An 18,782-nucleotide genomic window follows, 5' to 3' on the forward strand; every position below is an offset into this window, starting at 1 on the left:
TGCGTACTGGTAGATGTGTCGTTTGCCAGCTATTGACCAAATGACTGAACTGAATGACGCTATCATAGTTACTACTTACAGTCTTGCCTGAATGACACTAAGAACCTGAAATATATTACAAGTGAGTTCATATACATATGCGTCATAAGTGCACTGAAAAGTTATCTTCTTTGCATTTTCTCTAGAATTACAGTCATGAATTGTGAGAGACAAAACATGAATTATGCAAATTTCCTTTTAAATGTGTAAAATGCCACATGCAATTAGGGGCTGCTATGATCAACCCCTGTTATTTGTTTAAAAAAAAAACAACATAAAAAACTGTATAGTCATAATTTAGTCATAAGTTCAACTAAATGTAAAATATGCTAAACAAGAGAGAATGCAACAGTTGTGAACATAAATATGTTTCAAATATGACAATCAAAAAACCAATCAAATGTGTGTTTTAGTGGAGTGCTGGTAAATGTATGTCATTTAGACAAGGATCTCACAATAAATGTTAAAACGAAGACAAAGTCCTGCCTCTTCCTTATGCCACATCTGTTGTCAGTGTTTATCACTCTGGTTAGAGGATGAAGGGAAACTATCCTTCTTGCCACAAAGTATTGCTCACAATATTGCACAGACTGGATTATCAAGCCTTTATATTAACGTTCTTAATTACTAATGTCTGTTTGGATTATAATGTAGCTTATAAACAGTAGTCTTTCCCTGTCAGTCTCTGGAGTAACTTTGACACAAAGAACTCAGGGCAAATACTGTACAAAAATCCAGTGTATGGGATGTTTATGCTTGCTCCTGAGTGCCTTGCTTCAGTAGTAATCTTCCACTTCCATTGTCAAAAGAGAGCAACACTAGCTAAGCATACTGGGTAGCCACTAGCTTCAGCCTGGACAATAGCTGGTGAGTGTTTACAGACAAGCAGGTGTCATCAATGCAAACTACAATGCTACACTGGCAACCTACTTTTGGCCAAAGCAATTGCAAGGAGGTTCAGTAAGGCTACGTCCACACCTCATTTCTGTCTGTTATTTATTTACTTTCTGGCTCTTTGAAACGTCGCAGCAAAATGTCGAGGAAATGCAGAGTTTTTTAAATGGACTAACAATGAGGTGGAGTTGTTGCTGCGAGTACCACTAAAGTACAAAAAAGTACAAAGCAAGTGAGAGTTAAAGAATTTGAAGAAAAGCTATCTGGAGCATGTAGAAGCTGATATTAATCTTTAATAGGGCTGTCAAAATTGAGCGCAAACAAAACAACTCCTGTGTAACGCTATCTTAGTTTAATTGGTCACATGACTGCATCACATGACTAAAATGTGTCAGCATTTTCAAAAAGGCTCTGGGTTCACTGTACACACTGCGATGCGAAAACGGCGTTTTCAAATGTATTTGCTTTGGAGAGCGTTTTCAAAACGCTGCGGTTTCCTTGAACGAAAAAGCTGTCTCAGTGTAGACAGAAGGTCAAAACGGAAAGAGAAAAAGATGCGTTTTCAAATAAAAACGTATTAGTGTGGACATGGCCTGAAGCACCATATAACTCTTTGCAATTGATTTCCCTGCCAGCAACTATTCACCAACCAACTGGGTAAAACACATTTGTCCCTAGCAACTTGTGGTTGGCAGGGTGTCACTGACCACTCTCTAGGCCTGCTGATTTTACAGTGACTCCCAGCAACCTCCAACAACCAATCATCGACTGGCTGGGGAATACGCATTTTTCTCGTGCGACCGGTGGTTCCCAACTAGTGCCTTGTGTAACTAGGGCCTTGGCACTTTCTAAGTGGATGGAGAAAATGGTTTTAAAAGGGAGCACCGGAGTGTTAAGTGTGACCGTGTGGTAGGTTCAAAAAGGGTTTATATGCTTTGCGGATTAGAATTTTGGAAATCAAGCTCAAATGTCTTAGTCAAAAAACTCCAGTTTTAACCATCTATAAGTGCTGTCATCTTTCTTTAAAAAAATCATGAGATAATGGTTGAGTGTTAGGGGAAAAACCCACAACATTAAAATAATGCAAAATTTCTCTCTTTTTTCTTGCCTACAAACTGTTTACTGTTATACCTTCACAATGATCAACTGCTTGCATCTAAGGCTTTAAGGGAGTTTAATTTAGCCACTCCACCCAATACAAATAAATAACCTGTGGAAAATAAAACAGCTTCTTACCATGTGTGTCTAAAGTTCCTGGCAAAACCCTTAACCAACAAAAAAGCTTATATAAGCAGAATGCTAGTGATTTATTTCCATCCCTGTAAGAAAATAACTAAAAGATACGAGTATTTCTGGAATATACATAATTGACACTACATTCACAACAAGAAACTAAACTTTGGTGGGGGGTTTTCTGTAAACAAATTCAAACAATGGTTTTAGCCAATTAACTACACTCACTGTTTAGGAGCACCCACTTGGTAGACAGCCAACAATAAGTGAACGGGCTCTCCATAGATGGGCTCTGATTACAGTCATTGTAAAGGGCAATGCAACAGCCTTTCAACAGTTCTTCTGAACATTCATCCAGTCGACTTTTACACACCGCATGCTGCTGGAGACCCAAGAAAGCAGAGTAACTGGAGTCTTGAGATCACTCCAGTGTGAAGGAGACTCACTTTGGAGCTCTTCTCATGTGAGATTTCATAACTATATAATCAGTAGGGATATTACCAGAACCAATACTCTTGGTACCATTCAATATCAAAAGGTTTTGTTTTTCTTTGGTAGCATATGTATCACATGGGTAATTCTTTCTGAAGTAAAGGGGGAGCATGCATTTCCACCTGTTCTAATCAGTCTATATATGCTGAAGAAGACGAAGGAAGAAGTCCTAAACTACAGGAAAACCTACAAATGGAGTGGGGTGATGGGGGCAGGGTGATGATCGATTTACAAACCACAATATAAAAAAAGCACTGGTAGCTGCCAATGCTAACCCCTTAGCCTCCTACTAGAAGCATGTGTGGCATGAATATGAAAATCCTAGGTGATTTTCAGAAAAGTTGACCTCTGACCTTGACCCAGAGGACACTGGGATTCAAACTTCTCTGAGATTTTAGTAGATGTACCCATGGTATGAATTTGAAAATCCCAAGTCACCTTGATCTTGTTATCATGTTCACAAGATTTTGAGAAAACCTGACCTCTGACCTTCAGGTCAAGGTCATTGAGATTTGAACTAATCCAAGATTTTTGGGAGTTGAACCTATGCTATTAATTGCAAAATCCTACACCACCCTGTATTGCATTCACATAATTTTCAGAAAACCTGGCCTCTGACCTTGAGGTCAAGGTCGCTGAGATTTGAACTCATCTGATTTTTAGTAGCTGCACCTGGAGGGTGATGACAATACCCCATTAGCCTTTTAGAGCTGAAGGATAAAGGTGTATGGTGTAATCCGGTCTTTAAGCCTGACGTCATTAGGCGTGCCTGGGCCCAAACTCCGCTGCAGGTCCCTAAGTCCAACGATCACTATGGCATGACTGAGAGTTAAAAACTGTCCAAATCCTTTCATCCGTAATAAAATGATCAGCGTTGCTGCTCTACCAGGTGTAACAATTAAGTTCAACATCCAGGCATCCATGAAAACCGAATTTATGAAATTTAACGGAGTTTGAAGTTAGCAGGAAGTTAGCTCGCACTCAATAAAAGTTAATGTGAGCGTTCCCGAAGGTTCGGTACAAATGCAATCGCATGGCAGGATGGTGTAAACGGACCGAAATTCAGTCGTGAGAACAACTGAGATAATCCATCCACAATACGAGGTCAGTTATTAATATACTGCTGCATGGGCTGAGCTGTAGTTACATCTTAAGGTTTTAAAAACTGAGCTTTAAAATGATTAGCGGTAATAAAAACCGAGAGAGGCCGACAGTGATTACTGAATGTTTTTAGGGGCTTGTTGAGATTAAATAGAACAAGATACAAAGCATTAAAACATGTAAAAAACACAAAAGCCTTATTAAACGCAGAGTAGTTTGGACCTGGAAGCAGGATTCATCAAGTCATCACTTAAAGACCGGATAGATATCCCCATGTTGGTGCGTGTTCCTGCGTCATCAAACTAATGCCTGTCCAGTACCAACAAAGCAATTGACTAATTACACTGTTGTAATGTCACAGCTGTCCAATGTGGGGGGAAAAAAGTTTGTTTATATAAAGCTCGCTTCTGGAGCAAATGTTAGCATTTTAAGTGTTCTCTTTATTACTTTATACAAGATAATAAACATATTTTTAAGTAAGGTTACTCATGTTGATTTACTGATGATTGTAGCATTATCTTACCTCTTGGCTAATGCTAATTGAATGCTAAAATGTAAAAAAAAAAAAAATAATCACCTAAAAGGCCTGGCATCCACATCTGCTTAAAGAATTCAAACTGAGACTGACAATCGCCCTTCTTATACAGTGCCAAAGAATGATTGTCTACCAAAAAATGACTTCTGGTGTTCGCTCAAAAAATCACTGCCAGTACCTGAACTGTTGTAAATGACTTGGTGGCCAATAATTCCTCAAACAATATCTCTCATGATTGACATCAAGTCATTTTTCTATATTCTTTATTTATCTATGTAAAAAGTCTCATTGACATTAAAAATGTCTTTTTCAAGAGAGAGCTGGCCCGGAGGCCAAAAGAAATGGGAACAAATATAACATAACAGGTCTATGAAGATATTTTAAATGGCCAAAAAAGAACCGAATTGAGTATAATGTAGAGTATGAACTAAGTAGGTACAATAATGCAGTCATAAAGACAGTTGCAAAACAGATTATTTATTTTATGTACAACTCCCTTTTTTAAATTTATGTACAACTCCCCTTTAAATCAGCTTGACTGCGGTCTATTTACCATTATAAGCACAGGCATATAATGGTAGACATATATGGTAGACATATAAAACAAAACACAGAAACATTGGAAATCACTTTTTGGCACGATTCCTGCGAGACACACAAATGAAGACGACACACAGCTATCATTGCTTAGAAAATCAAAGTTCACAAAGAGCCCAAAAGCATGTGTCAACATACCAGCTAGTCACAGCTGATTACTGTCGACCGACGTTTAAATCCCTTTAAATTGCTTCACCGTAAACCCGTCCGACCTGACAACTGACGACACGAAGTTTCCACGTTTAGCAAAAGCCACAACCCTAGATTTTATTAAACAGTAGAAACAAGAAGCCTAAACTTAAAAGAGCAGTTAGGTCATTTTTCCCTCCCTAATTTTAGAGCAACTAGGCGAACTAACAGCTAGCTAACATATACTGTACAAGTAGCTCGTAAACGACTTTGTCGATCCTGTGCCAACTGTGTGTAACAACTACAGCCTTGCGACCACGTTTTACAGAAAGAGTTTTGGGGCAACCTAGTCTTACGGAAAGGTTACTAGAAGACGTTTTTATTCGTGAAACACTTGGTTTGACACGCTAAAGCTAACTCTAGTTACACTATAGGTGCCTGTGAGCGCTTCCAGATTATAGCCCGAGCCCGGTCGACAAGTCAGTCCTAAATTAACTTGAATGGATCGTTTACAGTTATATTTTATTCATAACAATGTAGTCAGGGTACATACCAGCTCATTTTGAGTGAACTTTTACTCCGGTTTCATTGGGTAGTTTTACTATCTTCCGAGTATTACTCCTTTCTACCAGTCAGCAGTCGAGCTCAAAACAGGAAGTCCGGAGCTTAGCCGCGTCTGCTTCCTCTAAGGAAGTTTTGTGGGACACGAACACAGCAGCGACAGGAAAAAAGTCACTTGGAAGCACATGTAATGTAATATCAGACTGAAACGTCGCCTTTTTGTTCTTTTGACACCCGAGTAAACTGAAGGCAAGTTATATTTTTCTTTATTCAAGTACTTATACATAGAAATAACAAAACAATTGCATTACAACAAACTGAAGTGCCAGGTAAACAGGGGAGCACACCTCCCCATCACAAGGATATAGTAAAATTCATTTCAATATTCAGCTCATCATAAAAGGACCTTATTATAAGGTAATAAAAACATGAAATAGGCTAAAGACATCCACAACATTTTAAACAAGACCCCTTGTTTTTCTTGAACAAAAAAAAAGAAAAAAAGAAAAAGCCAACAGAACAGTTATCCCAGTGTGTGTTTCCAATTGTCTGTCTTGCATTGTTGTAAGGTTTATCCCATTTCACCCAATGAGACTTTTTATTTTCATGCATAATAAAGAAATGAGCGCCACCCACTACAGCGTCTGAGGGTAGCACTTTGGAACATTTCCGTGCACATGCAAACATGAGGATACTTGTAATGAAAGGAAACACAACACAACAGAAAACAGGGAGTATTGACTCCATCTGAACACCAGTGTCACTGCCGAAGACCACAAAATCCCTGAAGCCACCCTGTAGTCCATAAGATGACGTGAGTTACCTATAATATCTACACATTATTGAGATCTCTTCAAACATCTTTTTTTTGTTTGTTTTTTTTTCTTTTCTTTAAAAAAAAATCCTACAGTTATTAAATGTCATGAATGAGCCCAAACCTAGGGATTTGCCCTAGGCCAACTTTACGGAGACCAAATCAAACAGTTGCACACAAACATTAGCACAAGGCTGCCTTCAGTTGCAAGCAGAGGGAGGTCACATTTATGATTTGTTGCTCCTGCGGAGTTCTCATCATGTATTGTTTTTGATCAGCCAACCCTGCAACCCAGTTTGGCACAAAGATGGCCGCTGATATTGGCTCAAGTCCAATACGGAGCATGGGATGAAGCAAATTCCAATTTCAGAGCTTTCAGCTGCCCACTATTGGACAATAGCCCGTAAAAAAAAGAAAGAAAGAAAGAAAAAATGATTGGAAAAGCATTATTAAAGGTGGTGGGTTTGTTTCTGAGTTTAACAGTCGATTGATGTATGTCTGTACCATTCACACCTTACTCAGATGGTTGTTCAGAAGAACATGGAGCAGGCTCTATTGTTCAGCCGCTATATTACATTAAGGGAGTGGGATGATAGTGGTGGTGGGGGGTTACTCATTTTTTTAGCCACAAAACAATAAATGACAGAAACAGTGAGACTGATAAATATTACGTTTGTAGCTGTAATTAAATGGCTTCATGGAGACGCCTTAGTCTACATCAATCTTTAACAGAAAGCAACATAACACAGTTTGTCTCTTGGAGGAGAGCATAACTTTGGGTCAAATCAATTCAAAATAATCCACAGTCTAACATCAAATGAATCTAGATGAGCATCAGTGATAAAACATTTTGGTTCATGTGCCGTATATATATTCTTATGTGCTGACTCCACGAGGATGTATGTGACAATACAACCTACGTTAGACGCAGTCGCTCAAACTCCAATGCAATGTGTGAAAATGAGTCGTTGTTACAAAGCCAATAATGTGGCAATACAGATAAGGAGGGGGTTACATAATGTGTCAGTCTGCAAAAGTAAAACGTATTCAGGACTTTGTTTGTTTGTGACATTATATTAGATCACAAAAGAAATCTTTAGATGATGTCCATCCATGCGGTAGAATCATTTATCTCTCTGTGATACAAAACCATTGAATTGCAGTTAGATGGCACAGGGCTGTGTTAACTTTTAGACTATCTCAAAAAGTGCAAGGAGGTCTGTTCATGTAACCACGTCGATGAGCTGAGAAAAGGCTCTCTGAGGCCAAATTAATTGGAAAATAAGTGGACACTTGCCAGGAAGCTCTGCAATGAAAACTGTAACAGGAAAGGGAAAGTATGGACTTTGGAAGCTCATTTCTGTGTGCACTGTGCTCTCTGTGGCATTGCTTTTCTGAACTTTACTGTTGGCCTTTACATTTGTCTCTTCATATTCTCTTTCAGCCTGATTGCTGTGTTTGCTGACCATTTAAATGTTTATTTCTTTTTTTTCCCAGCTGCTAACGTTGTTCATATAAATTCTCCGCCTCACATAAAGCGTACTCATTATCAGCCAGAGTGCACAGCTAATAATTCGAAATGTTGTCAAGGTGAATAACAGGAAGCATGTTTCTTTTAAAAAGAGGACCGGTGTTTGAGAAATGATATAAAATCTGAATTATGCTATCACATGGACAAGGTTATTACTGCACAAATATTTCTTTAACTCTTGTTTTGTTTGCTGAATCCATTACTGATATGTTTGATATCTGGTCTTTTTTGCTAGCCTCAACAATAATTTATTTATTCCTTAGTCTTATTTTTCTTTTTAACATGTTTCATTGGCTTTGCCCCAAAGTACAATACATTTATCGTACTGGATAAAAACGTCATATTGGTATGTCAGTTAGGATGTTTTGCATTTGCACCACATAACCATAACACAGCCTTGGAGGGGGGAAAACCCTTCTTGCTTTCCATGAGTAAAGCAAAGCACTATTATCAAATGTGGTTATTGTTATGATATCAGTCAATATCACTATAACACAGAAAATATTACAAAATATTTCCTTAAACCATAAAAGGTGTTTCCTTCTGTAAGCACAAATCTAAGCAATTTAACTAAAGAGTCATTTGTGAAAATGATCAGCATTGCACTGTAATAAACTTCAAAAATTAAAAAAAAGATCCAATCATTCGGGCGAACATCTATCTTAGAGCAACCAGTGCCTTTTTTTATTTTAAATACAGTGGGGAAGATGTGCTAATTAAAATAACCGATATTGCTATAATGGAGATACACAATATGTAAAAAAAAGAAAAGAAATCTTGTCATTTATTCAGAGAACACATTAGTGCTTCCTTAAACCAGTTTCCACTTTAAAGCATACACATGGTGCAGATGCTATTATTCTTTTTTTTAATGGGAGATAGCACACCATATTTGGCACTACTGTAGTGCTCCAAAAAAAGTTGTTGTTTTTTTTTTTGCAATCACCTATGACAACAAAATATTCTGTATTATAACTACATTACTAAAAGCTTTAAGACACATTCTGCACAAGCATTCAGTCAACTGAAAATTCTTGTTTATGCAGACATTTGTATTTACATAGTGTGCATGAAGGCATGCACATAAATTTTATGCACGATTTAATACTGAATTATGGTGCATTTGACATTTGAGTACAAAAAGTGAAACTTCTACTGTAGCTACCTGCATACATATTTGTATTCTGTACAACAACAACAACAACAAAAAAAACACAACAAAAAAAAAATCCAACATGTTAGTTTACAGCTCAGTCTCTCTGTATTAAAAAAAGATGTAAACATGGATTTGGATGTTTCTCTTTTCCTCTTATGGGATACTGCTCCTCATTCGATGACTTAAAACCAAGCAGTTTAGTCCTTTTACTCCAAGAATCACACAGAAGTGGCCCCTGTCATTTTTTACCCTTATTTAGCTTTGCTTTCATATACTGCTGGTTTGCAACCCAGTGCTTATTTAAACAGTTCAATTCGTCTAACTGTGCTCTTAGTTAATTTGATTTATGGGTTGGTGGCATTTGTCATGACTATATTGCATATAATTGCAGAACTCAAGAAAACTGAGAAATGAACAGTATTGGTGAGCTTTTTCTAAAAAAAAAAAAAAAAAAGGAAAAAGAAAGCAACAGAAATTATATCTGGTAACGCCACATGAAGCTACCATATAAAAAGGCAACCCAAAAAAAAAACCAAACCAGTGTATCACAGTGACTACAAATAAATAAGTATTGGCAAAGGCATCGATTGCTGCAGGCGTGTGTGTACATGTAACAGGACAAGACATCGGTTTTGCTTTGTGTGACCCAGTCAAGTCGTTCTCTAGATCTGACTCATTTGTGCAGGTAAATCTAAATCTGGTGTGTGGTTAATGAATCTGAGCTTTGCTTTAACTCAACGTTTGTGCTAAGCTGATACCACTGCTATGTTTTGGCAAATGTCAGGCACAGTAAAAAGAACAAGGTTGGCTGCATCATCACAATACATTTGGCACATTCCTTTGAGAAAACAACATTCAAAAAGAGGTGGAAAAAAAACAACCCCAGAACACAACAAAAAGACAGTCAAGTGCCACTAATAAGGTTTCCATGACGGTACACAAATGTAACCAATTGCACTTTTAAACAGCCTACTAAAATTAATGCATACATCCCCAGACCACTCGTTCCTCATCTCCCTCATAATTCTGTCTGTTTCGACCCTTATCCTGGATTCTGGCTTCCTTCCAATTTAGAAAATTTCATTCAAATTTACAAAAGTGTATCCACTCCAAAACCTATAGATACACACGGTGCCCTTTCTTTGTGTTGGCACTGTGTTACAGTAGCTGAGGCTCTGAGTTGCTTGAAAGAGAAGGGCGTAGCAGCCTTTCCCCTCTTACTTAATCTAAAGGCATCCATCTCAAAAATAGAAGGAACTGAAAAGAGCAGGGGTGTAAAAGAGAGGAAAAGAGTCACCTATTTATCTCATAGCAGACGTGATCCCTTCTTCCTACGTCTCTTTATTGTGTGTGGTGAGGGTCCAGTCCAAGTGCACGTAGTGATGGTCATGACGTTCCCACAGTTGGCCCCCCGCAGGAGCTGGGCGGCGAGCTGTGGCTCCCAGCTGCCCCACTGCTCTTGTCAGCTGGCTTCTTGTCCTTCTGTTTCAGGTGCACCTTTGCGTGTCTCTTTCGCTCGTCGCTTCTGGCAAACTTGCGTCCACAGAACTCACAGGAGAAGGGTTTCTCACCCGTGTGCGTGCGAATGTGTGTGGTCAGATGGTCGCTCCTGCTGAAGGAGCGCATGCATATTCGGCACTGGAAGGGTTTGTGACCCGTGTGGATGCGGAGGTGACGCGTGAGCTCGTCTGAGCGCGAGAAGCGTCTGTCACAGTTCTCTGCCGGACAGGCGTGCGGCCGCTCGTGGACCGGGGTTTTGCTGGGACGGTTGGGGTACTTCCGTGGTCGGATGGGTTTTAGGGTGAGTGTCTGTGGTGGGGGGTGGTGCTGAGGTGGGTGCTGCTGCCCGCCGATGAAACCTGGGTGAATTTGCTGCTTGTCTTTGAATGCTCTGATGGTCTCCAGAGGCGTGATGGGTGGAGGGTTGACTCGGATGGGGTCCATGGTCTGAAAGGGCTTGTGCTCCATCACGCCGACCTCCCCTTGATGGTGGAAAAGGTTGTAGTCGGGGATCATGGAGAAAAGACTGCCATCCATGGAGGCTTTTGATGTGGAGTGATAGTCATTGCCAGGGTAGGCTAGAGGGGTGCTGGTGGCAGGGCTGTGGTGAAAGGAGACCTGATCCTGGTACAGGTCACCACAGGTGGAATAAGCAGGCAGTGGTGGACCATATACCTGCTCCATGTCTGACGTCTGTCCGCCCATGCTTGCTGCGGAGGATGATGTTTGTGTCGTTACTGTGCCGGGTGATGGAGAAACACCGAGGATCCCCGCGCTCACAAGACTGATGATATTGTTATCAGAGCACCAGCCAGAGCCACCAATGCCACCTGAAGGAGGAGTGTCAAAGGCAAACTTCCCCAAGTAGGTGACAGTCTGCCCGCTGCGGTTGGACTGGAAGCTGGATCCATACTGAATCTCCGAGGTTGCTTTCTCGCTTCCCATGCCCAGATCCATGATATTATCTAGATGAAAGCAAATAAAAACACACATGAATAAATCATCAACGTGATGGCTCATATGTGAATTTGAAATGTAATCATTTCATAAGAAAAGCCCAAGAAAGTAATAACATGGCGTACTCTCTGGAGAAAAAAACAAAAACAAAACTTGGCTACATGAACTTTAAGCGGCAGTCCTCAAGGTTTGTCCGGAATTCAGATGTTATGCATACCTGTGCAACAGACAACAAATGATGAAAAATGAAAGAAGTCCCATAGAGTTCATAAAGAAATGTGAACGCTGTCGGACCTGTAAGTTAAGTGACTGACTGCTGCATCTGAGAGAAGGGTGTCTCTCTCTCGCTCCTCTCTCTCTCAGATCCCACAAGCTCTCATAAATCAAGACCTAAACACCCCCTTTGATCCAGTCATTGTGTCCCTCAGGAGGACAGCCAAACTGAATGGCAAGATTTGATTTCTTTACAGCAGGGAGGATTATAAAGGCAGACGCCACATCCATCACGCTCAAGAATTCAAAACACATACGCAACAAAGAACATCTGGGAGGAATTTTACGTGTTTCCTACCCCATTTCACAAAATTTCCTTGATATTTTCTATCGCTCACACTTCAACCAAGAACGAACAGTCTCTCGTGCACATTTGACTTTGTCATAAGATGCCTTAAAACCCACCAAATACAGATGTACTTAATGGGTGACATATACATGTGCTGGTTATATACTCAAAAAATTAAATATGAGACTTTCTTTTTTTTTTTCTTTTTTTTTTTTTGTAAATTGGAACGCTCTCTTCGCCAGCAGTTAAAAAAGACGTCTCTTTTCATTTATATTTTCCTTCCCAGTAATTACAGCCTGCTGGAATTTGGCTGAAAAGAAAAAATTCTGTGCATTGTGCACCATACCATTTAACACATGGAGACTTGGAGCAAGCTATATTTTTCTATGACATTTATAAAACAAGTCTCAGTTTATGTTTATTATTATTATTATTATTATTATTATTATTGCTATTGTTATTGTTATTATTATTATCTAATAATCTAAATCTTTTGGAGGTATTTTGTGTAATATGATATTTTAATGGAATGAGGGACATTAATTAAAATCACCACTCTTTTATTATAGGTCAGATTTGAAGAGCATAGCACACACCTGCTCCACCTGTAAAATCACAGCATAATACGTTCAAATTGTACTTTTTAAAAATTATGTATTTTACCCCAAATAATAAAGAAACAGGAGGACAAAAACAGACGGACCTATTGTAAATATATGGCTTACAGTTTACTGAGAGAATTTCAGCAAGGGGAGAGGTTTAAAGTAGCAACACACACTCCTGTAACCCGCAACATCTTTTTTTTCCTTATTAAGTTTCATTCATTTTTTTAAACGTCCCAACCAAGGTCTCAAAATATATTCTACTGCCGAGTCAAAACAAAATGATAATAATAATAATAATAATAATAATATGGCACACGTATGTCATAAACTTGTATTTATTCCAAATTTTTTAAAAAAACCAAAAATGTCACGTGTAACACCTGGCGCTTGGATAATTCAAAGGCACACCTCTGAGATAATTGAGGGGGAAATATTTCAGTTTAAAATGAATCTAAAGATCTGCTTTAATCTGTGAACAAAACACCTGAAGAGGAAATAAAAAGAAAAGAGGGTCGTGCATGAAGTTGTGCACGGAGCAGGTAAATCACAGTTACTAAATTAAAGGAAACGTGAAGTTAAATATTTGATATATTTTCGTGGATCACTGACCCATCATCTCAGAGGGTTAAAGCTGTACAGCGAGGGATTGATTTAATGCCAATCCACGACACTGAGCCGAACAACAAGTCGACTTTAGGTAGGCGTCTGAATTAAATATAAATATGTTAGCCCGATTTGGACTACGCGATAAATCAGTTAATATATCCGGCCTTGCCACTCACTGAATATAAGCAGGTTCAGGGGCCTGACGTCTAAACGTGTTTCATATAGGGGGGAAAGCGGCCACACACGCCTACTAAAATCTGACATGCTAATAGAGTTGTGAATGAGAGTCATTGTCTAAAGTAGTTGACCCATCTTTGCGAGATATTAGATGAACAAATCGGTGACAGTGGAGTTTGACCACATAGGCCTAATTAAACACATTTTCCCTCACCGTAAAGATCTCAGATTCAGCCACGGAGCCCTGCGCGGTTTTTTTTTAATGGACTTTGCGCAAATTAGCCGTTTTCCACTCACACAACCTTTCACATCCAGACATTTACTCAAACGCGCTTCAGCTTTGTTGAATTAAAGCCACTTTAAGCTACGCATCGCTACTTAAATGAAACACGTGAGCCGATGTTTTAAAAGTTTTTTCTACGCGTGAGTAGGCAGCAGTTGGCTTTTTCGGGCTGAAATCCTGGCATCTCGGCTGTACGGACAATGGAATTATGATAACGACAGCAGTAAAAACACACACGATCAACTGAGTGGCATTTTTGCGTAGTCTGTCTAATGTAAAGAGGGCGATGTTCACCTGAACCCTCTCAAAAAAAACAAGAAAAGAAAAAAGTCCAGGTTAGAATTGTGCCTTTGTGCGCAACAGCCTAAGCGCAAACAGGTGCTCCAAAGCCCCGAGACAACTGTTGCCGTCCGCGCGCATCGCAGTTTGAGCCACTTTTCTTAAAACACACACACACTCTCTCAAAAGTAGATCAAGGTCTTACCTGTGTTCATCTGTGAATAGTGATTAATGGATTCCGTACTGGTGAAAATATTCATAGACGTCGGGATGTCCTCTTCTGGGTAGAGACTGTCAGGGATCGTGTTTATTAAACTGCTCATGGTAAGAGGGATCTTGTCCGCTAGTTTCCCTGTCATAGCAGTTATATTCAGTCCGACATTTATAAAGGGCAACGCGCAGGTATCCCAGACAGTTACAGAAAAAGAAAAAAACACCGGGTGTTCTCAAAGTGGAAAACACAGGTGTGGATCGGGCGTGAAAAAAAGAGAGAGGAGCAGGAATGAATCCTGTTGCTGTAGCTATCCAAGTATCCCGCGGAGGATGAGCAGCGCCGGTTATCTCCCCCTGTGTGATCACAGGCTATTGTTGTTATTAATCTGATCACTGTGGAAGCTGATGGGCTGCTTGTGGGGGAATTTGAAGTCTGTGAATCAATGGAGGAGGTGGTGGTGTTGGTTGCACAAGAGCAGCTCTACTTGCTCTATTGGAGCTGGATAGGGGACTCCAGTCTGCCCGTATTAAATAGGGGGATGGAACATTTGTGTGACGTAGATGACCATATATGGACATGGGCGCCTAGCGCCAGGCTCTCCACGCGTCAGTCGGTGGAAACTACAGTGGAGGCAAAAAGGCTCCGACAGACAGATAGCTGCAAAGTTTACAAAATCCACATGCCACATCCAGCTGCGTCCTTCTTCAGGAAGACCCGCGGCTCTCATGTGTTCCCGTCCTTGTGGAAACATTGCAATGATTCAGCAGCACTTATCTTTATTGTCAGTCCTCATGTGCATTTATCAGGCACACAGCCGGCTAGTTATGCATGTGTGTGTGTGTGTGTGTGAGACAGTAACAGAGTGTGTTGTGGCGTTGGGGATTGTTGCTGAGACAGTACACTGCTTACTATCACAAGTTGTTTCTTAACATTCTGCCCAAACTAATCAAATAGTGAATTTTTTTTTTGTTGACTTTACTCCCAGGCCTGTTTTTTTCCCTTTCAAAGCTAAAGCCACAAACTTGAATATTGAAAGTGTAAGTGCTCTTCATTGTCACACACACAAACACACTTTGTACCTTCCTACATGCTCGTTGCAGAACACTGACTCCTTTTCATGCAGCATCATTGTCGCAGAAATGCAGTAAATGGCGAAGTTAATCGTTTGTAAATATTGCAAGGGCTTTGCAAATCCACAGGCTTGCTTAGACTTGGAGCCCCAGTGACCGCTTAAGTGGAAACTCCAAATAAGGCAGTGTCCGGCCCCGCCCCTAAATGTCTGTATTTGGACATGTGAGTTCCGGGTGGTAGTAGTGGAAAAGTGATCGGAAGCCACAGACGTTTAAAGAGATGACAGTGGACAAAGCGTCATGGCTCGCTTTTCACCAACTTGTGAAAAAAACAGAAAAAAAACCCCAACTTCTTTTTTATTTTATTTTTAAATACACCCATGTAATTTGGTTTATTACACTAAAAGTTAAAAACAAAGACAGAAAAGATAATAAAAAATAAAAAGCTTTGGAGTCACCATCCACTCACGATCTTTGAATGGTTTCACTCCTAATTAATGATTTTAAGAAAGGTTTCTTTAAATCGATTTTCCATTGCTGCTGCTGTGTCAATGTAAGCCACGCAGGCCTGTGCAACATTCTCAGAAAATACTGAATGAAATGTCAGCGCTTGAATATTTCAGACCTGAGAAATTAATAGTACCTCAATGAACCAGAAGTGTAAACAGTGTGGGAGAATTAGTCTGAATCATGCTCAGTGTTTAGGGGGCTTATACAAACAGATCAGCCAGTGATCTCGTATGTCTCATTACTGAGTCCTCCATGTGCTCGTGTCTGCGTTTTATGAGTGTCAGTCATACCAGTGGGCTGTCCCCCTCAGGGTGTCTTCACTCCGCTCTTGTAGGATACCTTAAATCGGTTAAGCAGACAGCAGTTATCCCGGTAAACTTGATTCGAATTGCAACATTCTTATAACAGGCTGAATATAGATTTTCTGTTTTGGCTTCATCACGTCATACTGATTCATTCCCTCGGCTTGCTCACTGTATCAACTTTTTTTACACTGGCCCAGGTCAAAGGGCATCGCGAGTTAAATTTGTCTTGATTCTGTTTGCCAGGGGTGAAAGTAAAAGTTGCAGAACATCAATTTGCCTTTTAAACATTATCAGAAGGTTTTCTATTAAGTTTTGTATTTTAGTAGCAGGAAAACCTGATAGCATGAGAGTATTCATAATAATGTTTCTAAAATCACTATTTATCATCTTATATTACTGTCATCTTGCAAAAATGCATGAGTTCATCAATGCAGTGATCCATGGAAAAAGGCTTCCTCAACTGTTATGTCTATAGATGCAAATCAATCAGAATCCCATCGGCATGACTGAGGACCTTCTGTACTGCAGTGTATCTCGCCAAAGGGAAGTGCCGGGTGGTGGCTCTGTGGTTGGAAAGTTGAACAGTCGAGCTGGAACACCTACCGTACCTGTTGCTGTTTTATTTCCTCGACTGTGAGCCGGGGCACATGAGGCAGGCCTGCGTTGTTTGTCCATGGCCCTGCGGCGTTAGATCTCTTTGACTGCAGTGTCCGGGCTCTTTTGCATACAGGGATTCCATGGAAGCACATGCTTACTTTAAAGCAGGAAACTTCCCAGTCAGCGTGGATGTGCAGGCAAATAAGTTTTGTTTTTCCAAGCTTCATGGGGATAGCTAAAGTGTTTTTTCCTTACTATTAAAGGAGTTGGAAAGTTACACTGCCTGCAAATTTACATTCTTTATTATTTCCTGTGCTGTTCTTGTGTAACCTTTTCTGTGATGATTTGTAATACTGAGGAACAGTGCTAATAAGTCCCTTTTCACTCCATAATGTAATAATAGAACAGAAGTGCCGCCCTATTATTAACCACTCCTCTCGGTTGAAACTTTAGTTAACACGCCAGATTATTCAGTCCTCCATTTTTTAAGCTTTTGCAACCAGCTAAACACAATCATGATCATGCTTTTGCAAAGAAATAAAAAGAGTGTCCCATGTTTGCTGCGTGAAACAACTGGTAAGATATGATCTCACTTCCTGTTTGTAAGTTTCAGTGCCAATTCTGACAGGTTATTGATTACTTTAAAGTTAACTTCATCCACCAATTTCTTAACTTTTTAAAATTGGGCATATGGTTTATTAATTTACATCATAGTCACACTAGTACATCATCCAATTGAGAAGAATTTGCAACAAACAACCCAGAGACCTGACAGAAAATAAGGGACATGCAGCTGACATTATATGCCTAAAACCTCTCCTCTTTTCAAATTGAATGAAGTACAAAATAAAGATGGTGTTATATTCAACAATATGTTGAACTAGTGCTTGAGTCCATAAACTCATCAGGCCATTTTTACTGGGATCACAATCAAGCCAAAAGGATTGTTTTTACCCGAGACATCTATGCGTGTTTTTGAAGGGATGCCAAATGCTATCAGTTTTTCTGTAAAGCAAATTTACCTTGCCTATGGGTATAATAACGTTACCTTGACTATGCAGCTGGGCTCATTTTAGCCGCCAGCTGAAGTGGTTTTGCTTTTCTGAAACGTATCTGTATCTGAATATCCTTCAGATACAGTCTGTAGTATAAAGGTGCCTCCAACTTCAAACTATTGGAGATAACAGTGTATACCAAGTTTCAGACATTTAACATGGTAAAAAGGATCAAGATATTATCCCCTATCTATGTAAAATTTTAAATTTGGCACAAAGGACAGTGGAAGAAGTGTAATCAAGTTAGAGAGAAATATTCTTCCTATGCAGATTTAAGGCTCGTCTCCTTAGTGTGCCTTATTATTGTTTTCCAGGCAGCAGATGAGGATAGCCCAGTAAGAACAAACTCTACCTTCCCCCCTGATACTATCATTGTCCAATTACTACCTGATATACCGAAGGGTCCTTTTAAAACAGTCCTTTTATTGATGCTAACTTTATCCTGCACACATACCTGTAAAATTAAAGTACATTAAGGAATCACCTGCTTTTAACCTCATAACTTCTCTTGTACTGTAGATCCAGTTGTAGAGAAGATTTTCCAGTAATTATAGAGTTGCCGGCGTGATCCACAAGCCAGTGTACTTGAACTGAACCCGAGGCTGTTTCGTATGGTATGCCAGTAACTCGGGACTTGTGTGTGAATGAGAAACACATCGTAAATGGCTTTGTAAAACCACTAAGGTTAATGGTCTAATGGTTACACTCTGTACAGTTTGAGGGGAGAATGTAAAATATAATACATAAGCTTTTAGCTTTATTTTTAAGACATGCATCCATAAAGGTATTTAAGTTATCTCCCTATTGAGTCTGCCATTTGTAGTAGAGCTTCACTAATATGGATACCAATGTGCATTTAGAAAGCAGGGCCAGCACAGATACCTCAGCAAAAAATCTTTAGAGGTCAAGAGGTGTATTTTAAAATTCTGGATTCCTTGTTGTTGAATGTAAACAAGTGTTCAATAGTGCCTAAAAACCTG

At 39.7% G+C, this 18,782-nt stretch overlaps 2 protein-coding genes across 2 annotated transcripts in view; both read right to left on the reverse strand.

Moving 5' to 3' along the window:
- The window catches only part of bin3 (bridging integrator 3), a 34,616-nt gene extending 28,893 nt beyond the window's left edge, over nucleotides 1-5,723 (reverse strand). The window contains exon 1 of the mRNA XM_085294015.1: nucleotides 5,574-5,723. Within this exon, the coding sequence (XP_085150141.1) occupies nucleotides 5,574-5,581 (8 nt within the window). The 5' untranslated portion in view covers nucleotides 5,582-5,723. The remainder of the gene's footprint in view (nucleotides 1-5,573) is intronic.
- Nucleotides 5,724-5,830: 107 nt separating this feature from the next.
- Nucleotides 5,831-14,749, reverse strand: egr3 (early growth response 3). Its single transcript, XM_085294014.1, has 2 exons — nucleotides 14,257-14,749; nucleotides 5,831-11,547 (listed from the first exon to the last, which is right to left on the reverse strand). Exons 1-2 carry the CDS (start codon nucleotides 14,408-14,410, stop codon nucleotides 10,469-10,471), a joined length of 1,233 nt encoding a protein of 410 aa, XP_085150140.1. The 5' UTR covers nucleotides 14,411-14,749; the 3' UTR covers nucleotides 5,831-10,468.
- Nucleotides 14,750-18,782: the final 4,033 nt, after the last annotated feature.

The sequence above is a fragment of the Mchenga conophoros genome, linkage group LG12, assembly GCF_057382185.1.
Source record: "Mchenga conophoros isolate Kocher_MC1m ecotype Shallow Benthic linkage group LG12, M_conophoros_male_GT1.1, whole genome shotgun sequence".
NCBI classification, from domain to species: Eukaryota; Metazoa; Chordata; class Actinopteri; order Cichliformes; family Cichlidae; genus Mchenga; species Mchenga conophoros.